Source organism: Bipolaris sorokiniana (assembly GCF_000338995.1).
Source record: "Bipolaris sorokiniana ND90Pr unplaced genomic scaffold COCSAscaffold_5, whole genome shotgun sequence".
Taxonomy (NCBI): domain Eukaryota; kingdom Fungi; phylum Ascomycota; class Dothideomycetes; order Pleosporales; family Pleosporaceae; genus Bipolaris; species Bipolaris sorokiniana.
The window spans coordinates 679,005-703,727 of record NW_006911899.1 but is presented as its reverse complement, the minus strand read 5'-3'; the positions used below and the strand labels follow the sequence as shown (position 1 = coordinate 703,727).

Genomic DNA, 24,723 nt, shown 5'->3' with positions numbered 1-24,723 from the left:
ATGATGGGGCAAAAAGAACGGGGTACCAAACCGTCCCCGAGTCATTGCCATCCATCCTCCTGCAAACCCGTGTTCGTACCTTACTTTTTTTTTTGTCATACTCTTCCTTCTTGCCCGGATGCCGAAACGCTGCGACCTATGACAATTCACCTTTTCCCATACCGAAACAAGATCTCCTATGCTAAGACTCTGCCATGCAAAGCTTGATGTATGTAGCACGGCCCGTGAACCATGTACGGTTTCAGCTCTGTATGCATTCGTCACAAAGTGGCACCATTTTGTCCTGGAAATCTCATTAATAGTCAAGAATCCTGCTTGCGCTGTCCACGCTGACCTTGCCAGCCTTCACTTGTGCCCAGAGCTTGGCGCGCTTGTTCTCGAAACAGACGTCGTCTTGATGTTTGGTTCAGCGCGTGGATCGCAAAAGTATAATATCCACCTCGCAAAGGTACATAGCGAGTCGTTGCAAGCAAGTCTGCCAAGTCGCTCCTTCCGCCAAGGTACTGTCAATCTGCTCTCTTATCCTGCCGCCGGGGCCTCCTCCCTGTTCAATCTATCGTCTTGGCGATGCAGCAAGCCTTAATTCTGCCTTTCATTTGGAAATCGATATTTTCTGCGTCCCACATCAATGACAAAGTTTCCAAAGGCGGCTGCCTTCATTTATCCGAAGTTGGTGGCACCATCGGTATCTTGTCTGGACGTAATCTCGAGTTCGTGCATTTGTCTTGGAAATGATTCATTCGGACTCAAAGTATCTGTTCACAGTACGACCCTGTGGAAGAAGAGACGGAAAGATAGCGGGGTGCGACAATACTAGCATATTGTGGTCAACTACACAGGTACTCTGGTAGCTGCAACTAGCATTAGTCCATGCTTCTGGGTAAGAATAAACCAAAGACTTGATTATACAAAGTCGACCAGGTAAGAAACAACAGTCAGATTTTTATCTATTATACTTGAATGCAATATCCCTTTTTTTATCATCCATTACTTTCTACCCGTCTCCTTCCATCTCTACCCCCTCATTTCAAACCCTCCAAAACCATCCATCACCACACACTCGCATCCTCAACTTTCCTCCTTACACGATCCACTTAGAGAAGAATAGTACCGTTGGATCCAGTAATCGTGTCCAACTCACCAGGCTGAATAGTGCCGTTCTCAACAGCCGCAGCGTGGTGCCTAGCCAGCATACCGTAGACAGGGAGGTACCTGTCCAAGAAAGGCAGAACCTCCTTGGCACCAGGAGTAGCACGCCAATCACGCATCAGGTCGCAGACAATGGCAAACATGGACACAAGCTGCACGCCCGCCTTCTCCATGCGCGAGTTGGCAGTGTCGCGAACGAGCTCAGAGTAGGTACCCGAGGCCTCGATATTGGCAAAGACGGAGTAGCCCTCGGCGCGCAGGGAGAGCGCAAGGAATGCAGTGCACACGTCGGTGGTGATGCCGGCAACGATGATTTGCTTCTTGCCCGTGGCCTTGATGGCGGCTTGGAATTCCGGGTTGTCCCAGGCGCTGAGTGGCATATGTTAGACGACTTTGTCTTTCTCTTTAACGCTTTCCAGGTAAACTTACTTGACCTCACCCTGGCGGCGGATAAGAGGTGCATTGGGATGCATCTCAAGCATCTCCTTGGGCAGGGGACCGTTGGGACCAGTATCCGCGGACGTGCTCATGATGACGGGCAGGTTGAAGAGCTTGCCGATCTCGGCGTGGGCGAGGATGTTTTGCTTGTACAGAGTGGCATCCCAGTCGCGGGCGACGCCGTACAGACCGACCTGCAGGTCGAGAATGAGGAGGAGCTACAGGAAGTCAGTGAGGATATCCTGGGAGTATAAGGGAAGAAGGGACGTACAGAGTTGTTCTTGTCGATACGCTCCCATGGAACAGCTGGGTTTTTGTCAGTGACTTGAACGGATATCCATCGTTACTCCCAGGTCTCCATACCATCGCTAACAACAGTCTGGGCGAGCGTCAAAGCCGCAAGAGCCAAGTTGGTGAAGAACTTCATCTTGAAAGGTAGTTGAACGGTAGTCAAGTGTTTGCTCTGCAGTGCTGCTATCCTCAATCTCGAAGCTGTGGATGGTGGTTACTTTCCAGCACCACAACCCCCATCTTTATACTTTTTCCCAATCCCCCTGTATCTCCCATCTCCCTCCTTCCATCTTGCATCCTCCCCTAATCGCCCCGCCCACTGCACATCCATCTTCCTTCCACTAGCCCACTCGCAATCGCAACCACAATGGAAACATCCGCATCGCCAAGCCATAGCACATCGCCCTCTCTGCATACAACATCGCATATTCAAGCCATGACAAACCACCTTGGCCACCCTAGCTCTTCTCCCTATTGGCTTAAGCCCCTTCGCTCTATGCCCAGCATAGTCACATCTAACAAGGCACGCGAAAAAAAATGCACCCCACCCGTCGTCCCTTCCAGCACCGATATCTCCGACAATCACGACCACGACAACGGAGACGGATACTCGCCACGTGGTGCACGGATCTGAGTAACTCTTTGCTAATCAAGCACAGGCGTTGTGTAATGCTAACATTTCAATACTATCTGCAAAGATTCCATGTTCTCTTAGTCCCGGATAGCGGAGCTTCGCGAGCATTCGCTTAGGCAGACCCCACTTTTTCTGCAGCGTTGTAAGCAGCGCTGTGGTTATTCATCAGCGTTTTGTCACTTGTGGCCTCGCGCGTGATTGGGTGCGGGTGTATGTATGCATGTTTGGCATGCAAAAGATTGCGCGGAGGGATTTTCTTCTGGTCTTTTGTCAGGGATTGGAAATTAGGATTTCGGAATTATGATGGAGATTAGGGACGGGTGGTTGTATGGGTGGGGATACGTCATGGGCGCTTGTGCTGGATTGGGGTATTGATAGTAGGGGAGCGTGGGTGTGCGGGGTGTGAGGTAGTGAAGGGGGCGAGGGGGTGTAGGGGGATGCTGCAGAGGACTTTGCGGTTGTAAGAAGAGATGGGATTTACGATGCCACATGGTATTTACTACTGCTACTTGTCTGATGTATACTACCGAGTTGTCAGCACTCTTTTCAGTGAGTAAGATACGGTTATCAATTACTACAACCACTGCAACTTCCATTAACCGCAGCCAGCAACCAGGAGCACCATGTACCCTAATTCCGCATCCCCTCCTTCCGGCTCCATTTCAGGCTTCCAGTCCTACACAGATGGGACTTAGCCAAGCAAATTATCAAAAGCAAAAAAGCGGAAGGTGGCATTGAATTTCGCGGGACAATGAGTCGCGAGGGATATGAGTAAGCAACTAGTACTATAGTTACGTACTACTACCCAGCCAAACCTCACCGCAAGATCACCTTTTTCCGCACAACCCAGAACTTTGAATGAAGAAACAAAATCTAAGTTCATTTTCGAATACTGAATAATATACAATCGAGCGTGATCAACCGCTCTCTCATCGAAAGTTAAAAAAAGAAAAGAAAAAACAATTCAAAATCGAGCATACCGAAAAGAAACAAGAACTGTAAAGAGCAACTCCTCCCCTCCCCCCTTCACGCAGCCAACCCATTACTCGCCAAAAAATCCAGCATAACTCCATACCCACCCGTAGCATTGTAATGAAAATTAAGCCCATGCCCCGTCTCGGGCTGCACACACACCGTAACCCCCTCTTCTTTCCCCGGAAACACCAGATCAACCGCTTGTACCATATTCTCAAACTCCATTCCTGGAATCTTGCCATAGCAATTGCCGCCGCAAAACGGCACGTCCATTTCCCCTGTGATAACTAATACCGGGCCTGTAAATGAAGAGGAGGCGGGTGCGCTACCGATTGTGAGTAGCTCGCCGGCTGTCACGGCTTGTTTAGTTGCTTCGCCGTGTAGTGCGAGGTTGATGTCGTAGTTGGATGGGTGCAGGAAGCCGTATTGGAGGGCGGTGAGGCTGGAGTGTGTCATGTAGCCCGAAGGGTAGTTGAGCGATTGCACTGCTGCCTCATTGTACCCGGTTAGAAAGTTGGAGAATTCGGTTGTCGAGAGTATGTTCCGTACGGCGTTGTCCGCGAGATTTACACCAACCAGTTTGAGTATCTTCTGGAAACCGGAGGCGAGGTTGGAGGCTAGCGAGTACTGCGTCGCGAGTTTCCGAATACCAGTGTTTGAAGCGTTGCCGAAGCGGAAGGGTTGGTTGAGGCGTGCGCTGTGCAGGTTCCAACCAGCGATTATGTAAGGGAGAAATTGGGAGGAGACGGAAAAGCCGGTGAGGATGAGGCCGTCGGTGTTTGAGGGGTATTTGGAGGAGAGCCAGTATGAGAGGATGGAGCCGAAGGAGTGGCCGACATGGATGACTTTTTGGAAGGGGCGGCCGATGGCGCAGATTGTGCCGTTGCGGAGTTGGAGTGTGAGGGAGTTAAGGGCTTCGAGTTCGGCTTGGGCTTGGATTCTGGGGGGGGGTGGACGCAGGTTAGTTCGTTGATTGTACATGCACTGCTGCTGGATGTTGCTTACTCGTTGAAGGGGTCTCCATGAGACGAATTTCCGATGCCGAGACGGTCAATGGCAAGTGTGCTGTATCCTGCGTCTAGAGCCATGTTGACATAGCTGTAGTTGTAGCTGCCATACTCCAAGTCCCAGTATGTCTTGTCGAACCCAACACCATGAGTCAATAACTGAATCGTATCACTGCTTCCGCTATCGGGCTCGCAGTACTGAGCGGATATATTGAAGGTCTTTTCCAAAGTCTGATATCCCTCAAGCAACTCTACACTGTAGTTGCTCTGGAACTTGGCGAGTCGAGTTGCAAATTCGCCCACTTCCACGTTGCTCTCAAGCGGAACCTCTCGAAACTTGCCTTGTCGGGAGACGATGGGAGTCTCGATGATGATGTTGGTGCAGTTCCGGGCTGTCGCAAGGCCAACAAAGGTGAGAAGCAGCATCATCTTGATAGAAATCATCTCTGCGACGATTAGAGATTACTATTTGTTGACTGTAGAGTAGATGCTCCAAAAACCCTTGGAATACACGAGGTACAAGTAGTCCTTAGCCTCGAGGTTTTTCAAATACTGCTTTTAGTCCTCCTTTTAATGCGTGGGTATGGCTACATCATTCATACTGGAAACAATGGCTTTCAACTAGCTGCACTGTCCCGCCGTTGATCGACAAGATCATTGGGCGCTACATTCGCCCATCCCAATGCTCATTTACTATGCAGTACTCTAGTCCCGGGAGGATTGTCGATCCGGGTCCATGCCATGCGGCCGATGATGAGCTGTATGCTCCTACTAGACTACCCCGAGAAGCATTCTACATGCTCACCTAGATCTTACCTCATGTAGTGGTAAAGTAGTATCCCATTTAATGATATCGCAAAGTAAAATGAAAACTCGATCGCAAGGCTGGCGTTCCTGAATCCGACATGGGAGGTCCGTGGTACCATCGGCTTGATCGGGGCCGTAGAACTAAGCCGCTACCAGTAGAGTGCCAACTCCATCTCAAATGAGATGGACCCTTCTTGTGGCGACAATTATCGTATGCAGGTACACTGTTCTCCTGCAACGTGCATCAATGCCGAACGTCCTGACTGCGAGAGAAACAGGGCCATTGTCCCATACGTCTACACTGAGCAAATCGCAACCATACGCCATTAGGTTTACATGTGATGCTCATTCGGTACTGTATTAGTATTTCGATTTGGAATTGTCGTTGATCGTACTAGGATGTGTGGTTGTGGTAGTGGCCGGGGTTGGGTACAACATCAAAATAGCAGCAACGACTACGATATGAGGACCAATTGTTGTCTGCTTCTGTTGATCATAGCCTTTCTATTCGTCAGTCGAATGCCGATCAGTTACCGGAGCCTGAAATCTGGAATGCCCTGGCAGAATGTGTCTAGCTTGCCGTCCAAAGCAAATATCCTCCCGCTAAACGTCATCGCCCCTTAGATATCCGGCAAATACCGATCAGTGAACGTTCGTAACGAACGTTTTTCTACATCTATGAAATTACCTGCCGGTCTTGGCGGCATGCCTAATGGTTTGTTGGAAGTAAATAGATGTTGATCAGTAACGCTGGTGGCTTTTGAATGATGTTGAAAATATCTCCGTAGACGCGGACTGTTGATCGACATGGGAATAGGAGATGCCGTGGAAAAGGCCAGCCCCTTGATGAGAAAGATTATAGTTCTAGAACCTTGGGCAGGAATAACCAAAACTTGAATACTAATCAAATATTCCTCGCCCCTGAACAGATAATGTCATCATTAGTTGACGTTGCCTTTTCCGGGTGATGAATGGAAGACATGGAGGTGAGCGCAAACATTCGCCTCCGCGGGTTACAACCTCGTATCCTTGTGTAGTATTGAGGCTGAGTGCCTACATCCATACATATGTATGCTTACACTGAACAATGCGCAATAGCTGGCGTGGCGTAGAGGTGGTAGGACTGGCCTGCTGTCGCATTTTTGTAGCTTCTGTAGTTGTTTTGGAGAAATTCCCAACATGATGGGTCGAGGAACAGTTCAATCAATTCACCATCTCGAGCATCTATTTGCCTCGCTAATATGTGTATGTTAGTAATAGGTTGATTGTATGCTCACCAAGTTGTTGCTGCGAGTAAACAAACCTCGGCAACTTCGCGCACCCCACTCGCGTCGATCTCCCGCGACATATCTGGCAGTCACATTGTGCACGTAGTGTATTCTTCCGTAATAAAGAGTTGTCAACTAACATAGGTCCAAGTAGAGCTTCTTTGGCATCAGGGTTTCACCTATGATGAAGGCCATTCATGTTGAAAAGTTTGTTACAGTTAGTTGCTGATGGAAATACGACATGCTTTCGGTCTAACATATGGTGTGTAGAACATTGCAGGCCTCAGGCCTTGCTCCATTCCCAGTCCAGAACGTAAACACTCAGAGAAAATCCACATAAAGACCACGCATTCAGCGGTAACGCATGTCGATCTTCTTTATGCCCAAGGTCTACATCAGAATAACCGACGTCATGTTAAGCCTCCATTTGTGCTGGGCACCGAATTCTCGGGTATTGTCATATCCAGTCCTTCAGAATCATCTTTCAAGCCTGGTGCCCGCGTATTTGGAGGCGGGCTAGGTGCTTATGCTGAAGAAATCTGGGCCTCTGAAGGAGCGATACGCCGTGTACCGGAGCAATGGACGAATGCCGAGGCATGTGCGGTGGGTAGTAGCGGAGCAGTAAGCTACGGCGCATTGCTTGACGTTTGCAAAGTCAAAGCTGGGGAGACTGTACTCGTGTTGGGTGCGAGTGGGGGTCTCGGGGTCATGGCGGTACAGATTGCAAAAGCTATTGGCGCAAAGGTTATTGCTGTGGTTGGTGACGAAGAGAAAGCTGCCATGGCCAGAAGTATTGGTGCGGATGCTGTTGTTGACTACCACGATGAGAAGTGGGAAGACCGTGTCAAGCAACTAACAAAAGACGGAGAGGGCGTAGATGTAGTGTACGATGGCATTGGCGCTGTGGAGAGTGGAGTCAAATGTCTGAAGTACCGCGGCCGTCTGGTGATTGTGGGGTTTGCAGCAAGGAACGGAAACATTGAGAACATCCGTGCAAATCGCATCCTTCTCAAGTCAATAGCGGTGTATGGCTATGTAAGTCATTCGCCTATTTATACATCCCTTGGTTTGTTACATTTGCTCACAATGTATAGCGATTTGGCGAAGACGGGCGACGGGATCCACAGAGGACAAAGGATGTATGGGATGGCTTCGTGCGCTTAGTTGATGCAGGAAGTATAAAACCGGTAGTTTACAAAGAGAACTATCATGGTTTGGAAGCAGTTGGTAGGGCGCTGGAGGATGTGAGGGCACACAGGGCTTGGGGGAGAGCAGTGGTGAGAGTATGTGAGCACGATGACAAGGCGAGGTTGTAACCATCTCTCATACCATTCCAGTGGGGTGTTTCAAGAGTCGTATTTGACTGGCATAGTGAGCGGATAGCGGTCACACTTTTGCCCTCCCTTGGGGCGTATCAAAAGCGCCAAGCAAACGCGTTGGGGATGGAGCTGAAGGCTGTGCGCACGGCCCCTTGCGGCGCGCCAGCATAGCGCGGTTTCTCTGGGCGCACCTCCTCCGAGTTTCCAAGTCTCAAACAAAGCCCATTGCCATCGACGCTCGCCGTCTTCTCTCTTTTTTCCTTCTCTTCTCCTCTACTTCGCCCATAGTGCGCTGACACCACAGCTTAATCAGCCAGCGGCACCGCCTCTACGTCTGCCTAATCACCGCGGCTGCATTGCTGAGCTTTGCGACAACCCCCGTACAGACGCTCATCCATCACTTCACATTTTCCCACCACCATGGCGTCCTACGGAAGCGACCCAGAGGACGAGGAAGAGGACTTCAACCCCGCGCCCGAAATTGACGAGGATGACGTCGCTCCGCGCGGTAACGCCTCGCGCAGACCCGCCGCTGAAGATGACGATGATGAAGGCGATGGGATCAACATGACAGGCAACGACGACGAAGATGAAGAGGGTGGTGGCATAGACGTCGACGATGATGATGACGACGACGAGGATGACGATGAGGACGAAGAAGACGAGGACGACGAAGATGTTGTCGTACGTCTTACGAAGCAATACCCCCGAAGTTCTAACAGCTAATCTTTCCCAGGCCCGACCTGCTAAACGGAGAAAGAAGGCGAAGCGCAACATGTTCATTGATGTCGAAGCCGAAGTCGACGAGGACGAAGAGGAAGAGGAAGAGGGCGACGACGAAGGTGTCGATGAAGTGCATCCCGATGACCTCCTCGAGCCCACGGGCGCCGACCTCGACGACCGCCACCACCGCGAGCTCGACATGCGCCGTGAGGTCAACGCTCAAAGGGACGTTGAAGAAATCGCAAAGGAGTTCGACGAAAAGTACAGGCGAAGGGAAATGCAGAGCGCCCGTCGTGGTGGTGCAGGCGCTGTACCTTTGGCGCTGCCTACAGTTGACGATCCGTCCATTTGGGGTTGCAAGTGCCGTCCTGGAAAGGAACGTGAGATCATCATGGCGATCCAAAAGCGCCTTGACGACAAGATTCGCACCGGCCAGCCTGTGCAGGTCTACTCGGCCTTCGAACGGGGTCCTACAGGTCCACAGTCTGGATTCCTCTACGTTGAAGCCGACTCGAAGCAGGCTGTGGTAGAGCTTATTGAGGGTATCCAGAATGTCTTCATGGGCTCTGGCCAGTTCTCGATCCCCCCGAAGGAGCGTCCTGATCTTCTCCGAAAGAAGAAGCGTGCGCCATTGGAAGTCGGGAAGTTCGTGCGCATGCTACGGCCACCCACATACAAGGGCGATCTTGCAAAGGTCGTCGAAGTCTCGACCAACGGCCTCGACTGTGTCGTACAACTCGTCCCACGTCTCGATTATGGCCTCAACGACGACGCAAATGCTGCTGGAGACAACAAGCGCAAGCGAGGTTTCTTCGGACGACAAACCGAGCGCCCGCCTGCGAAACTGTTCAATGAAGCCGAGGCGAAGAAGCGACACATGAAGCATCTCAGCATGACTGGATCAGGCAACCAAAGGGCATACACATACAAAGGCGAAGACTACCAGAATGGTTTCCTCATTAAGGAAGTCAAGGTCAACTGGGTCAGCACCGAGAAAGTTAACCCCAAGATGGAGGAACTGCAGTTCTTCTCGGTTCAGAACGCTGATGGCACAGAGACCATGGATCTCCTGGCTGTCCAGGCTGCGCAAAAGGCTGCCGACTCCGGATCTGCTTTTGCCGCCGGCGATAATGTCGAGATCTACACTGGTGAACAAAAGGGCATTCGCGGTACGACTGTTACTGTAACAGGCGACATTGTCACGCTGCGAGTGAGCGAGGGCGAGCTGAGGGGCAGAAGGATTGATGCTCCTGTCAAGACACTGCGAAAGCTGTTCCGCGATGGTGACCACGTCAAGGTCATTGGTGGAAGCAAATATGTCGATGAGGTCGGTCTCGTCACAAGAATCAAGGACGACAAGATCACGCTGCTTTGCGACTCGACGCAGCAGGAAATCACCGTCTTTAGCAAGGACCTGAAGCGTGCTGCGGACTCGGCAAACGTTGGCGCCGACTCTAACTTTGACCTCTACGACTTTGTACAGATTGAGTAAGTTGTGACCTGAGATTGGCAGGATATCCAGCTAATATACGATAGTGCCTCCACCATTGGTTGCGTTGTTCGCGTCGACCGCGAAGTTCTGCGAATCGTCGATCAACAAGGCGATGTTCGCACACTCCTCCACACCCAAGTCTCACAGATTGTCGGCCGAAACAAACACGCAGTAGCGACGGATCGCGACGGATCTGAAATTAGACATGAGGACGACGTCAAGGAGCATGGCGGAGAAGGACGACAAGGAAAGGTTCTATACATTCACAGGGGTACACTCTTTGTCCGAAACCGTGAGCTTGTCGAGAACCAGGGTATCTTTGTGGTCCGCAGCAACAACGTTGTCACCATGGCGGCAAAGAGCGGTCGTGCTCAAGCGCAAGGTCCTGATCTCAGCGGTATCAATCCTGCCCTTAATGCAGGCGCAAACGGGAACGCGAATGCCATGCCACCACCACGAGCTTCCTTCGGCCGTGACAAGCTGATTGGAAAGACTGTGACGATTCGTAAGGGCGCTTACAAGGGTCTTCTCGGAATTGTCAAAGATACCATGAACGACGAAGCGCGCATCGAATTGCATACCAAGAACAAGCAGGTGTCGGTAAAGAAGGAACTTCTCACAGTCAAAGATCCCATTACTGGTGCCAGCATGGACATTGGTGGCAAGTTCCCCAACCGTTCGCGCGGCGGGTACTCGGGTGGACAGTCAAGCTATGGCGGCGGTGGTGGTGGTGCATCTGGCGGGCGAACTCCTGGATGGGGCACCTCTGGTGGTGGCCGTACACCTGGCTGGGGTGGTAGTGGCAGCGGGGGAGCTGGTGGCCGCACACCAGGCTGGGGAGGTAGCGGAGGCGCTGGTGGGCGAACACCTGGATGGGGTGGAGATGGCGGACGCACAGCCTATGGTGGAGGTGATGGCTCCCGAACTGCCTATGGTGGTGGTGATGGCTCCCGAACGGCATACGGTGGCGCAACTGCATATGGCGGTGCGACATCGTATGGTGGAGGAACGGCGTATGGTGGCAACGACGGCAACCGTACATCATATGGTGGTTTCAGTTCGGGAGGGCGAACACCCGCATGGGGTGGATCACCTGGCAACGCCGCTTCGAAGTCGGGAGGTCTGTCTGCTCCTACGCCTGGAGCGTACAACGCCCCTACTCCAGGTGCGTATGCCGCTCCTACACCTGGCGGATATGGTGCATACTCTGCACCTACACCGGGCGGCCCACCAATGGACGCTCCTACGCCGGGCAACTACTCTGCGCCGACACCAGGAGATAGCTCTGGTGGCAGATACGGTGCTACTACCGCACCTACACCAGGTGGTTGGGATGTTGCAACGCCAGCACCAAGTGGTGACCCAGGATATGATTAGGGTGGTGAATTTGTGAAAACTTCGATGATTATTCCTTAAGGGGGGGTTACACAAAATTGTAGGGCGTGTGCTTTTTTTTTCATTTGCCATAAGCATGTGCCCTCGCTCTCTTTGCCGAATCTTGGAATTTATTAATTGCATTTCTGGAGTCATAGAGTAGGACAGCACAAGTCTTGAGTCGAATCAAATGACCTTATCTTGTGATACACATAAATGCATGGTATTATTGAAGTGCACATGGGCCGTGGCAGATGTAGTGTGATTGGCAAAGCTGCGACATGTAAATGTTGCTGCTTCGGGATGGCTGCAAAGGCGTCAGACAGGATTGGGTCCCATGATGCAAGCACTTAACCATGTGTTTATTTTTAGGGCCTCATAGCAGTTCCAGACTCCTTTTACACCACCCGCAATGATGCAAACTCGCTGGAGAAAAAGGGTTTTTCTGGGGCGACTCATGGTCCAGTGTCTGGAGCCCCACACTAGGCCGCGGCAATGACGTGCGATGGGCCGAAAGATAGTTCTAGCACGATGCATCTAACCCAACAAGCACGGCACGATTGTCACGAGTGACGCGTTCCTCGTATGTGAGGCTCTTTAGTGGAGAGTGCCCTTTTGCCAGCAAGGCTCCTATCTTTTCTTCGCCGCCTCGACCGTTGTAAATACTACTATACATACATGCCGCACATATATCCCCCACCGCAGCTTGCTTCCAGGGTACCCAACTTCGTACACTCGCTTAGGAGGAGGGTCCAACTATGGTCGCGGAAAGACGCCAAAACGCAGAAAGCAGTCTTGATAGGTTCTTAGATCTGGTCTCAGATCCTTTTCAGTCTCAGGTAAGTATCTAGCCAGCACATACGCGATGTCGCAAGCCCCATACTCACCCCACTACAGGTTCAAGAGACCTCCATCTACGCCGCCATCGTATATTCCTTTGCAGTATCAGGCCTGCTAGTCCTCACGTTCTGCTTCCTCCGACCGCACAACTCGAGAGTATATGCCCCGCGGGCCAAACATGCAGATGAGAAACACCGGCCGTTGCCGCTGAGCAACAAGCCATTAAGTTGGTTGTCTGCCGTCCGGAACGTCCGAGAACAAGATCTAGTGGATAAAATCGGGCTCGACGCTGTCATCTTCCTTAGGTTTATGCGCATGATTCGAAATATATTCTTCATATTGACCGTTGTGGGCTGTCTGATCCTGATCCCCGTCAACATCGTTGGAGGATCGCCTTTCTACAAGCAGTGGAGTTCGATTTCGACATTGATGAAATTTACACCACAATATATCTTCGGAAGGAAATTTTGGGCATACGTTGCTTTCGCATACATGATCCAGGGCACCGTGTGCTTCTTTCTATGGAGGAACTATAGTGCTGTTCTGAAGCTCCGGCGTGCATACTTCAACACCCAAGAATACAAGTCTAGTTTGCACGCCAGGACACTTTTGGTACGTATGACACAAATTGGTAATCATATTTGTGCTGACTTGCAAAAGCTCACACACATTCCACAATCATATCGAACCGACGCTGGACTTATCAAGCTCATCAAACAAGCAAAACCGATTGATAGCGTTCCCCGGGCAGTCATAGGCCGTAACGTAAAGGATTTACCAAAATTGATCGAAGACCATGACCAGACGGTTCGCAACCTTGAGAAACATCTGGCCAAATACCTATCCAACCCGAACAGACTACCCGCGAGACGACCGACTTGTAAACCAGCGAAAGATGACCAGGGGATTTATGGCAAGGGCGAAGTGGACGCAATCGATTATCTTACTGAGCGCATCGCAAGATTGGAGACAACAATCAAGGAAGTGAGAGAAACTGTGGATATGCGTAATCCCATGCCTTATGGATTCGCGTCCTACGAACACATCGAAGACGCCCACGCGGTCGCTTTTGCTGCCAGGAAGAAAGGCCCTGAAGGATGCGACGTCTATCTTGCACCAAAACCACACGATTTACTCTGGCAAAATCTTGCCATGTCACGAAGAACCCGAACGATACGCGCGTTTTGGGATGGTCTGTGGATTGTACTATTTACCGTCGCCTTTATTATACCCAACATGCTCACATCGATTTTCTTATCCGACTTTTCACATCTTGGACTGGTTTGGCCTACTTTTCAGGCAAACCTCTCTGCTCACCCGACAAGTTGGGCCATCGCTCAAGGTATTCTGGCACCGCTGGTACAAACTCTCATGTACATGGGAGTTCCCGTAGTCTTTCGTCGCCTGTTCACGCACTCTGGCGATGTCTCAAAAACATCCAGAGAACGCCATGTAACGGCCCGGTTATACTCGTTTTTCGTTTTCAACAACCTCCTCGTTTTCTCAGTCTTCGGGTCAACTTGGCGCTTTGTGGCGGCAGTCATCGCAGCTAAAGACCAAGGGGTATGGGAGGCTATACGAGATAACCACCTATTTACGAAGATCATGTCGGGGCTGTGTAATGTGTCCACATTTTGGCTTACTTGGCAGATGCAACGCAATCTCGGTGCAGCGATCGATCTTTCACAAGCATGGGTGTTACTCTGGAGCTGGATCCAGCGCAAGTGCTTCTCGCCAACCCCACGAGAACTCATCGAGCTTAGTGCACCGCAGCCATTTCGCTATGCCGACTACTACAACAACTATCTCTTTGTAACTACCGTCGGACTGTGCATGGGCCCACTTCAACCGGTCATATTTCCAGTTACGGCATTTTACCTAGCCATGGACTGCGTATTCAAGAAGTACCTACTTCAATACGTCTTCATTACCAAGACCGAGTCTGGGGGCAGATTCTGGCGTCTTCTTGTCAACCGCACGCTCGTCGCCGTAGCTCTTGCTAATGCCGTGATCGCCTTGGTGGTTGGCGCCAACGGGATAGGATCGATCGATCTTAACTCTCTTCAGATGGGCACTGGCAACATGCTCTTCGCCATGGTGCCTCTTCCATTTCTCCTACTTGGCTTTAAGTGGTATTGCAAGCGATCTTTTGATGAAAAGCTATCGTATTACTCTACGCGGCCCTTCTCGGATGCCGAAGCCGCACATGCCACTGACGATCGCAAGCAAAGAAAGACAAACAGACTCTTGACTCGATTTGGCCATCCGGCGCTTTACAAGAAGCTACTGACACCCATGGTGCACGCTAAATCACAGCACTTACTCAAAGAAGTATATAGCAATCGCTCCAGCACAGGCCGCGACATCTTTGATACAGCGCAACGTCGCTCGATCGACCGCGCCATGCCCGCTACACCTGGTTATGAGCACTTTGGTGATTTTGTTATGACAGAGATGGACTCGCAGGAGCCAGGCAAACAGACCGCCAATGCCGATATCCCCCACGTAGAAATCGTGGCAGAATCCGAGCTCGACTTTGAAAACTTCAAGAAGCGCGCAGAGTTCCGGGATGCATTTGGTGGCGATGGCGAGCTGTATGGAAGGCCCGAAGACGCCTCGCGACCGGGTACCCCCTCCACATTTACCACATTCACGGAAATGGGCCCTTATGGTCGGCATCGGGGTTCTGCATCCGCATCGCCGGCATCAAGTCGCACGCGTCTTGGTGATGGCGGTGATCTCGAGCAGGGGATGTCGTATGCCAAGGGCTACCAGCGGCCACCGCGGCCGGTAGAAGAGGGCTATGACTATGAAGATATGAGCGACGATGCTGACATGTCGCCGGTAACGCCGTTGCACACTGACGCAATGCTGCATAGTGTGCACAGCCGTCAGCCTCTTGTTGGCACTGAGAGCAGACACAGCAACAACGCCCCAGGTCATCATGGTTTTGGTACTGCTGCTGCGCATGAAGATACTAGTTATGAGCGCTTTAGACACAAAGGATAGTTTTTTTTGTACATATAATTAGAAGCATTATTTACTAGTTAGTAATACCGAAATTCGCGGCTCGCATCGAGCGGCGACCTAGTTTTCTTGTTAATTTCTCGGAATCTCCCCTGAACAAGTACACTACTATTACTATGGCAAGTAGGCCTGTTTATCCTGTCTTGGAAATGCACATACTGCCAAGTGCGTGTGTGCATGTGGCTAAGCAAGATATATGTACATGGGGGGTGGCTTAGAGCAATGCCACGTTTTTTAATTACTTGGAAGGCTCGTATAGTGACTTGGAGATATACGGTACATGTCGCTTGTAGGTAGCTGGGCATCACATATCACATTATCACGGGTAAGATCAACACACACACAAACCTATCAGCTTTCCGCCAAATTCCATGTGTAAGTGTCGCCGAGCGTCAGACGGACACCGAGCAGGAGAAGGAGGGAGGAGGTTGGGGCAACGGAACGAGGCGCCATGGATGGTCAGTCCGTTTCCTTGCCTTGCTTTACCTTTCTCACCTCGCCGTCCATTCTTTCTTTAGGGCTTAGAGGGGGTATATCCCACGTGCGCCTGAAAGCCTATATCCCTGAAAAAAAGAAGAAGAAAAAAGGCTTATGCAACACACTCGGTAACTTTTCCAGCATACCTACGAACAAATCGATCTCTGTCAGCACCTGTCGCTGTGCTGAAATAGGGTCTTATACGCAGAAACTCTGTCTTGCTTGCTTGCGCGTGTAAGAAATTGTCAGATGCCTAGGTCGAGTAAGCAATCAACGTCACCAGCGTCAGCAAAGTCTTCGTCGTATAAGCTCTTCCGCCACATTTATACGGACAAAAAACGTAGTAGGCGGGGTTAGACAATTGTCCGTAGTCCGATGGCTGGGGGTTTTTTTTGTCTTGCTTTGCCCTATTGCCGGTCATCGTGTGTCTTGTCTTGTCTTGCTTCGGTGGTGCCGGTGGGAAATATAGTTTGAGGCGACGCGCAATGAATTTAGTAGGTGTTGCGAATGTGGCGGACTGTGTGGACATGTGTGCCAAGGATTGAGAGTATCGTGAGACATGGGGCGGATAGAGAAGAGGTGAAAAATGTGCCGTGTGGAGGATACTAGGTCAATGTAAACCATGCACTTGGGTATGTACACAGCTGAAGTGCCTAAAAACAACCGGTCGCTTGGAAATATGGAAGACCAGCTGCTTGGGACCTTCCGCATCGCGTAGCTAATGCGGGCGACGAGCGATGTTCTAGTGGCTTTGCATTGGAAGTCCGCGATGTTCTGGTGTACTTGGCTTACCAAATCACGATGTTCTGGTGTTAGTTTTGCTTTACAAGCAAAGCTTGCTTTAGCTGAGTCTAGTCATGTGCATAGAAACAACAAGCCCGGGACGAGACGCTAAGTTGTGCGAATAAAAGCGGAATAGTGAAGGATTCGCAAATGCGATGCTTGTGCTTGGTGGGCTTTTTTGCCAATGCTGTACCAAGACTTGGTGGGAGTAAGACCGAATACGAAAACGCATTGGAGGGCTTGGTATTTGTTTGGGAGGGGACGGGGGGCCAGTGCGTCGGTATGTTTGTATAGTGGTGTGTACGGTATGTAAAACGGAGGGAAACGGAGGGGCTTGGTACAGTGGCTGTAATGCGATGGAAATTGGAGTGTAGTATGTAGACGAGTGGGTTGGGGTTGGGCGGGTACTTTTCATCTTCTTGAATGTTCTCATTCATTGTTTTTACTTGGAACGGAACGCGAACCGTTTGTATGATCTGCGATTGTGGATAACACAAACGTCATTATCGAACGATGTTTACACAAATTGGAGATCTGTTGAGAGTGATTGATTGGGTGGAATAAGAGTGGTTATTTTTGTAATAAACGGCGGGGCGGGACGATCGGTTTGCTGGGCGGAGATGGGGGAAGACGGTGAGAGAGAGATACGGTAATCTGAGGGAACAGGCCAAGCGGTCAGCAGGATAAGGGAACGAACAGGGCACTGGAAACGTCCAAGTAATCCTAGAGATTGCCACTTGGCGTAATCAAGGTACAGTAAACAAACTCAAGAAACGGGTACGAGAGGGACGGTTGGTTAATGCCTAGGGTCCGAGTCCAAGACCGAGAGAGAGTGTGCGCAATTTGTATGCCGTCTTAGTGTTAAAGCTTTGGAGCAAAGCGAAGGCCAGCGACTAAGAGCAAAGCCAAAGGGACCAAGAAGGTTTATATTGATTTGGTGGCCAAGCCAAGAGCAGAAGATGGCATTGGACGTGGTCTGGTTGGACAAGAGGTATTAATTGTTTCGAAACACGGACCGGCATTGACGCATAGAAGAGGTAGAGAAACCATCTAGCAGCCACGGGCCAATGGATTCGCCTGTTTCTTGAGCAGAATGACTCGAAGAGAGTGCTGACTGCAAATGTGGAGGCGTCTGGTCGTCGTCGTCGCGTCGTCGCATCATCGCCTTGACTTGTCGGACCGTTCTTTAGCTCCTATGGCTTCCTCTGGTGTTGCGTTGACATGTCTCGTATGCGAATTGCGCCTATATTTTCTTACTTACTTACACCGCAGAGAGACAGACGGGCAAATTGCTATGCACTATATTTGATTCAAGTCAACCGAGCTTGCTAGGGGAACGCTACTTCACTCGACCATGGCGCTATTTGTCAAAGACGCCAGAGAGAAGAATGCCACTGGCATTGAAGGAACTCTTCTCCTCCCTTTTTCGAGTCTCGCCATGCGCCCGGCTCATCGGACGACTGTGCGTAGCGCCCGATAGTTTTCGCTACTCGATGGTGGCGCGAACGGCGTCGCTGGTCCGCGCAGTGCGGCGGGTGTCAGTCGGTAGGATCCGGGCACCTTACTTACCACCGTTATTTTGTGCTTGTGAGCTAGTAGCCAACACCTGCCACGCCCTCTCAGCCGTGGGGCCTAATACCTTTTAGTACATGTATGCGCTGCTTGGCAGCGGAGGTTGACACTTGCACCATGGCAGCCAAGCGCTGTGGCTGGATTCTAAAGAGAACAGGAGATAGGTCGGTAGATAGAAAATGACCTGTTTACTGGCAATCATCAGTTCATAACCCACATTACCAAGCCGCGCAGCGCTCCGCTGTAACGAATCCTTTGTCTCCAGGTTTCTCCGCAGTAAATTGGGCCCTTGTCTATAACGGCGCGGGTTGGGACGATGGGATTGGACGGGAAAGGGTGATTAGGGATGAGCGATCTGTCGGCCTTGGGCGCACATGTCCCATTCGGCCTTACTGCCGCTCGGCGACGTTCCTAACCATGGCGGCGGCGACGGGGTGGAAGGATAGCCAGGCTAGCCCCCTGGCTATGGGTTTTGGGTGTTTGGGGTAAGCCACCACGATGCGATGCATGCGCGGACAAAACGTGGGAGCCAAGCAAAGTAGCCTAAATCTGGAGTCTTTGTAGCCTGATTCCTAGTGGGAGATGAACCCTTTTCTCGCCAAGCTGTTTGAAGGGTCAAGGCGACTATGGGTTTCAGGCCCAGGAGGATGCCAATGGGACAAGACTAGGCCGGAGCTTGTCATGGGCATATTTTATTCTGAAGTGGAGTGTGCACGAGGCAGACAGAGGGCATGACGGCAGTTTGCGCGTTATTGCGGAGAAAGACTGATGACCACAAAAAAAAAAAGAGGTCCTCCTGTGGTTCCGATTCGGTTCTGCCATCAGCACGGAGTCCCGCCGCCGGGACAAACGGCTGTGCAGTGATCTCACCGTCCTACACACTACTACTCGTTAGTCGCCATGGGCGGCCAAGCCTTCTTCGCAAGATTCCCTTGTCGGCTACCTGCCACCTGTGGCTGGCGTCACCGTCTCAAACACAGCCTTCGACAAGCCCCCTAAGCAACTGTCGCAAGACTTGGCCTCTTGGAGCGCATGCGGCTACGTACTAGACACAAGTCGTCGACTTGGCACTTACCTGTCTCGGAGATTTCACCCTCATAGCTGCCGGGTGGCAGATATGCTGCGAAAGCGTACTAGAATATTGCCTCTTGTTATCAGACTTGGCCCTTGAGGAGCTTTCTTGGCTGGAAAACCCCGTATCGAAGGATGCGTTACAGATCAGCATACGCCGGGCGTGAACGGAGCTGTGTGTGTGTGGCTTGCATCCAAGGCAAAACGCAGAACTGGCATTTGGTGCCTGGAAACGCATGTCCAGCATACCCCTAATCCTTAAAATCAGATGTTTTTTGTGAGACTGACACACTGTTAGCCCGTTTGATCTGCGGCAACTCCTCCTTAGGAACCAGGCACACTGTTGACAAGCTTTTTGACCTGGACCTCGCTTGCTTCACGGGCTTATTCTTCACTGGCCCATTCTCGATTCGTCACACGCCTTTGACAGGATGTTCCTGTAACGCCCGAGTCCCTTGCGTAGGCTATCGTTCCTACCCGGACAGGGGGCGTGCGCGCCTAGATCGTCAGCACTAAATTGTTCACCAGATGTCGTAGACTCTTGTGTACTTGTACTTAAACAACTTGCAATCCCCATCTTTTGTCCAGCATAAAACAAACTTCATCATACACAGTCGATCACTCTTTTCTTTTACTCATCAGCCTTCTACAACACATCAATCTATACTTAGTATTACACTTACTCACACAACACACAACCACATTCACTATGCTTTTCAAGACCGTCATCTTCGCTACCACTGCTTCGGCAACCTGCCTTCACGGCCTCTCCATGTTCAAGCGTGCTGAGGGTGCTGAGGGCGCTGAGGTTGCCAAATTTGGTTATGGTCCTACCAACGGTCCCTTCAACTGGGCTTCTCTCGCTCCCGAGAACGAGGCCTGCAAGACCGGCAAAAACCAGTCTCCCATCGACATTGGTAAGTCCCACACTACGCTGACATCAGCTCCAAGACGACTCTTACTAATACTCCACCCCCAGATGCCACCATTGCCAAGGCTGCCTACAAGCCCCAGATCTCTGTCCCCAAGGTCGATCAGGTCCTCTTCGAGAACTTGGGCACGACCATTGAGGTCGTAACCAACGGCACCACCACAATCGGCAACGACTCGTTCCAGCTTGTCCAATTCCACATGCACACCCCATCCGAGCACCACGTCCTCGGCGAGCACTACCCTCTCGAGCTCCACATGGTGCACCAGGGTGTCGCCGACAACACCAAGCTGGCCGTTGTTGCCCTCATGTTCGAAGTCTCCGCCGGCAGGTCCTCTTCGATCATCTCCTCCCTCTCTTCTTCCCTCTCCAAGATCGCCACCCCCGGCAGCACCACCATGATCAAGGGCGGAATCAACTACAGCGACGTCATCTCCACCATTGCGAGGTCTGACGTCCTCACCTACTCCGGTTCCCTCACCACCCCTCCTTGCGCTGAGGGCGTCACCTTCATGATTGTCAAGCAGCCCCTTGCCGTCAGCGTCGCCGACTACACCGCCATCAAGAAGATTGTCAAGTTCAACTCCCGCTTCATCCAGAACACCCTTGGCCAGGACAACATGCTCCAGGTCGGCGCCGCCTCTGGCACCGCCAACGCCACCAAGCCCGCTGCCCCTGCCGCCAACGCCTCCGAGGTATGTCCATAAACAACTGCATGTTCGTTTGCCTGTGAGACAAACTTCTCTTCTTCACCCTTTTGTCTTCTCTCTCTTATCCCGCCCAGCATAAGCACAAAACATGTTCCTGACATTCCTTCTCAGCAAAAACCTGAGACCAAGCCCGCCACCGGCGCCTACAAAGCCGACATTCGCGTCTCTGTAAACTTGCCTAACATGCGAGTATGTTTGCTCTTTTTTTCTGCCTCTCACTATTACTATTATTATTCATACAACATCATACTGACTCATCAACCAACAGGGCTCCGTCCACGCCAAGCGCTCCGCCTAAGCGTCCCGCAAAACCATCTCCATAATCTTTATATTTCCTTTATCTCGATCTCTCGATCCAATTGCGGAGTCCGCACTGTCCACAACACTACTTGCTCCTGGGACACGGGAAATCCGTTTTTCTTTTGCTCTTTACCTTTTTTTCCTTTTTATACGCATCATACTTTGCGATTTTTCTTAACTCAATGTAACTAGTACGCATAGAAGGGAAAGACGGATACTACCCCATCGCCGCTACCGCATCAGCAGCGCAGATATACTCGCATCTACTCTTTTACATACTCCCCAACATCTTGTTTTTCCCCTGTCGCTTGAGAATTGAGAGCGGTGATGATGTTGGCATGTCTTTTTCTGGGAAAGGTTAAAGTGCGTATCGCTTTTTCAACTTGTACATAGTATGATTTTACGACAGACGGGAATGGAGATACCATACAACACCCCTTTGCCTTTTACCTCTTTACTTACTCTCTTTCCTTCCTCGACATCGTGGCTCTTACTATCCAACTAAATCGAATACATTGGGCTTGCGCATTCAAGTTCACTACTACTACTACTACTACTTGCATACCAACCGCCCCGCACAGCCTCACCTACGCTGCTGTTTTACCCTTCGCCTCCCTCCGCTTCCCTACAATCACATGCCTATTAAATATGCCCTCTATTGAAACCCAATCCGGCATATCATTACCAATCCGGCACTTAGTCAGCAAACTGTTACACTAACTACCCAAAAAGCAAAAAAAAGGCGCCTAAAACAAAAGACACCGGCATATTAAACCACCCAGCCTTAATACAACATCCCAACTTGCCCCAACGATGACAAATCAGCCTTTAGTAGCCGTTGCGACGTATTGTACTCGCCGCTGAATAAACTTTTTGGAATAACACCTGTTGTCGAGAAGAAAAAAAGGTGCGTGTGGCGTTGCAAACTAACCACCCTTTAATATCCCGCAGAGGGTTACAGATGAGATTGGTAACTGGTATGGGTAACGTGGCGTGTTTTTTGTTAGAAGGGGAAGGGAAGAGGTGGTTTGGATGGAAAGGGGTGGGGGGGGGGGTCGCATAAAGGAATAGATGTCTCAGGTAAAGGGAAGATGGTTACAAATAACATTTTATACTTTACAAGGGATTCATGACTGCTGTTCAAATACATAGCTATCTATTTTTTTTCTCTTTTCCATTATTAGGAAATTCAAAGTATCGGTCGGTGTCAACCAAGTCGTTGCAACCGTCGTGGTATAAGCGAAATTTTTATCCTAGCTATTTTAATCCCTAAAGAGGAGGGATAGGTCGAAAATATCGCATGTGTTGTTTTCCACTCACAGTTTCGAAAACACGCAATGAACCGCGCATCATGCATATCAATGCAAAACTCAGTCCTGGATACTCATCTTGTGAGCAAATTTCTATCGCAGCTTCCAAATGCCATTATCAGAACAAGGGCCAAAAACGATCCCCATCTATGGATATCACAAAACAAGAAGAAAAAGAGCGGGGTTTGGCAGAAGAAAAGGACAACATGTATAGAGAAGAAGTTGGAGAGAAGCTCGACTCAACCCTATGCCTTTTCCTTCTTCTTCTCCTTTTCCTTCTTATCATGATGATGCTTTCCGTGCTTCTCGTCTTTTGCATCCTTCTTCGCTGCTGCCTCGGCCATGAGCTGCTCAAACGCCATGAAGTCGCCCTCTTCTTCGGGATCGCGCTCAGCCTGTGAAAAATGTTAGTTTCTTTTTCCGATGCGAACAAGGATAAAAGTAACAAGCATACCTTCTGGAACATCTCTCCGATAATCATGAGGGCATGGGCCCGTTCCACGCGCTTCTCGAGCTTGATCTTCTTGTCGTTGAGTACAGCGTCGCACACGTCGCGCAGCACGCTCTGAATCTCAAACTTGCTACCTCTCCACGCAGCGGCGAGAATCTTACCAGTGACCTTCTTCTCGTACTCGGCCTTCTTCTCATCCGTCCATGCCTCACCACCCTGCTCTTCCAACTTCGCCATTTCTTCCATAGTCAGCTGCGCATCTATCGCAGCCGACATGGTCGACCAGGTGTCTTTGACGAGGGTACCCTTGTCCTTGATGCGGGAGAAGAAGCCTGAGATGCCGAGGAATTTCTGAGACTTGAGGAATGAGGATGCCTTCATAGTGTAGGTAGTTCCAATGGCGTGGAGGATTTCAATACCGAAAGACTCCATCTTCAGATTCTCAATCTCGAGATGAATTTTTCCCTTGAAAGCAGCAGTTACATCGTTAGCCTTGTCGGTCTCGGTCCATAATGAGATACGCTCAATAAGCTTCTTAGCAAGGTTGTTAACGCGTTCCTCACGGATCCTCTTTCGCTCCATTTCGTATGCTGCAAGCTCTTCCCGCTGCTCTTTAGTAAGACCAGCCTTCTTCTTTTGCTTTTCCCGCAGCTCCTTCTCTGCATCAGTCATGCCTTCTGCCTCCATGCGTACTTCTTCATCAGACTTGTCCATGATAGCCGCGCGGATCGGAATGCCTCGTGTTGGTGGTGTGCTTGTCCGTGGTGGGAGCGGTGGGAGCTGTGTAGAAGTGGATGCACCGGCTGCGGGCGCTGGAGGTGCTTCTGCTTCTACATGAGGAGGTGGTACATTTGCCGTCTGCGTTCCTGTGTGCTCAGCTGCTGCTTCGGCTTCCTTGGCTGGTGCAGCAGCACTTGGGCCTGTTGCTTCTGTGGCAGCAGTCGGGGGAGTAGCACCAGTCCCTTCGGCCGTAGGTGTCTTTCCAGCTTCCGCCCTCTCAGCCTCAGCCTGAGCGGCAGCCTCAGCCTCCATCTCACGCTGGGAGATTTCCATAGTCTTGGTAAGGTCCTTCATTAAGGAAATTTCGCCGATCCTGCAAGTATCAGTATTTCTGCTTGAACGAGGCATCGCCGACAATGTGTCGCCGACTATGTGGCTTACCAGTCTACAAAAGCCTCTCCACCAAAGATCATGGTGAAGAACTCGGAGGGGTCCTCTGTGACTTGTCAGTGTCCCACACTCGCAGCGCCGAAGGTATTTTCTTACCAAAACCGCTACTGGGCATAGCACCTTCTTTGCCATGTTTGTCGTATGCTGCGCGCAGCTGCTCGTCGCTGAGAATTTGGTATGCCTCACCAATCTGTCATGCTGTGAGCCCCGCAATCCTCTTGCATTCTCGAACATATCTGTCGGACGCTGCCCTCGCAAGCAATATACGTACTTCTTGGAATTTCGCGTGTGCCGTCTCATCTCCAGGGTTCTTGTCTGCCCTAGAGTCAGTCACAGGTGCTGAAAACTGTAGTCGTTGCACTGCGTACCTGGGTGCAGTTTGATCGCAAGCTTGCGGTAGGCCTTTTTGATTTCCAGTTCGGATGCGGTGGGCGGTACGCCGAGGGCGTCGTAGTATGCGGTTTCTACTACCATGATTTCAAATATGCAGAGTGGAGCGGTAGGTGGTGGGCGGTCCAAAAGGAAATATGAGTAGAGCGCGCGTCGGCAGCCTGCACATGGCTGTCCGTGAAAATCACTGCACCGCCACAGCCGACGTCACCAC

The 24,723-nt window shown here is 50.9% G+C and overlaps 7 protein-coding genes across 7 annotated transcripts; 4 read left to right on the top strand and 3 right to left on the bottom strand.

Annotated features, from left to right (window-relative positions):
• Positions 1–1,094: 1,094 nt before the first annotated feature.
• On the bottom strand, positions 1,095–2,014 carry COCSADRAFT_170011 (uncharacterized protein; the record flags this gene model as incomplete). Its single annotated transcript, XM_007700464.1, has 4 exons — positions 1,095–1,518; positions 1,579–1,805; positions 1,859–1,893; positions 1,951–2,014. 4 exons carry the CDS (start codon positions 2,012–2,014, stop codon positions 1,095–1,097), a joined length of 750 nt encoding a protein of 249 aa, XP_007698654.1.
• Positions 2,015–3,444: 1,430 nt separating this feature from the next.
• Positions 3,445–4,938, bottom strand: COCSADRAFT_180281 (uncharacterized protein; the record flags this gene model as incomplete). Its single annotated transcript, XM_007700463.1, has 2 exons — positions 3,445–4,427; positions 4,493–4,938. The coding sequence occupies 2 exons, from the start codon at positions 4,936–4,938 to the stop codon at positions 3,539–3,541; spliced, it is 1,335 nt and encodes a 444-aa protein (XP_007698653.1). The 3' UTR covers positions 3,445–3,538.
• Positions 4,939–6,753: 1,815 nt separating this feature from the next.
• Positions 6,754–7,885, top strand: COCSADRAFT_159170 (uncharacterized protein; the record flags this gene model as incomplete). The annotated part of the gene is made up of 3 exons (XM_007700462.1): positions 6,754–6,786; positions 6,840–7,604; positions 7,664–7,885. 3 exons carry the CDS (start codon positions 6,754–6,756, stop codon positions 7,883–7,885), a joined length of 1,020 nt encoding a protein of 339 aa, XP_007698652.1.
• A 212-nt stretch (positions 7,886–8,097) lies between these two features.
• COCSADRAFT_306692 (uncharacterized protein) lies at positions 8,098–11,555 on the top strand. Its single transcript, XM_007700461.1, has 3 exons — positions 8,098–8,572; positions 8,625–10,099; positions 10,148–11,555. The coding sequence occupies exons 1-3, from the start codon at positions 8,309–8,311 to the stop codon at positions 11,478–11,480; spliced, it is 3,072 nt and encodes a 1,023-aa protein (XP_007698651.1). The 5' UTR covers positions 8,098–8,308; the 3' UTR covers positions 11,481–11,555.
• Positions 11,556–12,118: 563 nt separating this feature from the next.
• On the top strand, positions 12,119–15,386 carry COCSADRAFT_189317 (uncharacterized protein). The gene is made up of 3 exons (XM_007700460.1): positions 12,119–12,316; positions 12,375–12,929; positions 12,978–15,386. The coding sequence occupies exons 1-3, from the start codon at positions 12,236–12,238 to the stop codon at positions 15,324–15,326; spliced, it is 2,985 nt and encodes a 994-aa protein (XP_007698650.1). The 5' UTR covers positions 12,119–12,235; the 3' UTR covers positions 15,327–15,386.
• Positions 15,387–19,835: 4,449 nt separating this feature from the next.
• COCSADRAFT_306647 (uncharacterized protein) lies at positions 19,836–21,260 on the top strand. The gene is made up of 4 exons (XM_007700459.1): positions 19,836–20,164; positions 20,227–20,895; positions 21,000–21,077; positions 21,157–21,260. Exons 1-2 carry the CDS (start codon positions 19,957–19,959, stop codon positions 20,883–20,885), a joined length of 867 nt encoding a protein of 288 aa, XP_007698649.1. The 5' UTR covers positions 19,836–19,956; the 3' UTR covers positions 20,886–20,895; positions 21,000–21,077; positions 21,157–21,260.
• A 1,126-nt stretch (positions 21,261–22,386) lies between these two features.
• COCSADRAFT_139569 (uncharacterized protein) lies at positions 22,387–24,651 on the bottom strand. The gene is made up of 6 exons (XM_007700458.1): positions 24,488–24,651; positions 24,391–24,434; positions 24,216–24,309; positions 24,111–24,165; positions 22,953–24,042; positions 22,387–22,893 (listed from the first exon to the last, which is right to left on the bottom strand). The coding sequence occupies exons 1-6, from the start codon at positions 24,591–24,593 to the stop codon at positions 22,744–22,746; spliced, it is 1,539 nt and encodes a 512-aa protein (XP_007698648.1). The 5' UTR covers positions 24,594–24,651; the 3' UTR covers positions 22,387–22,743.
• Positions 24,652–24,723: the final 72 nt, after the last annotated feature.

Bases quoted from the DNA above. Each gene is read 5' to 3' on its own strand.
- COCSADRAFT_139569 (XM_007700458.1), bottom strand. From the start codon at position 24,593: ATGGTAGTAGAAACCGCATACTACGACGCCCTCGGCGTACCGCCCACC. The intron at 24,310-24,390 runs GTACGTATATTG...ACAGCATGACAG, and splicing joins CACACGCGAAATTCCAAGAA to ATTGGTGAGGCATACCAAAT. The intron at 24,166-24,215 runs GTAAGAAAATAC...GACAAGTCACAG, and splicing joins TATGCCCAGTAGCGGTTTTG to AGGACCCCTCCGAGTTCTTC.
- COCSADRAFT_306647 (XM_007700459.1), top strand. From the start codon at position 19,957: ATGCTTTTCAAGACCGTCATCTTCGCTACCACTGCTTCGGCAACCTGC. The intron at 20,165-20,226 runs GTAAGTCCCACA...CTCCACCCCCAG, and splicing joins CCAGTCTCCCATCGACATTG to ATGCCACCATTGCCAAGGCT.
- COCSADRAFT_189317 (XM_007700460.1), top strand. From the start codon at position 12,236: ATGGTCGCGGAAAGACGCCAAAACGCAGAAAGCAGTCTTGATAGGTTC. The intron at 12,317-12,374 runs GTAAGTATCTAG...ACCCCACTACAG, and splicing joins CAGATCCTTTTCAGTCTCAG to GTTCAAGAGACCTCCATCTA. The intron at 12,930-12,977 runs GTACGTATGACA...GACTTGCAAAAG, and splicing joins TGCACGCCAGGACACTTTTG to CTCACACACATTCCACAATC.
- COCSADRAFT_306692 (XM_007700461.1), top strand. From the start codon at position 8,309: ATGGCGTCCTACGGAAGCGACCCAGAGGACGAGGAAGAGGACTTCAAC. The intron at 8,573-8,624 runs GTACGTCTTACG...AATCTTTCCCAG, and splicing joins AGGACGACGAAGATGTTGTC to GCCCGACCTGCTAAACGGAG. The intron at 10,100-10,147 runs GTAAGTTGTGAC...AATATACGATAG, and splicing joins TACGACTTTGTACAGATTGA to TGCCTCCACCATTGGTTGCG.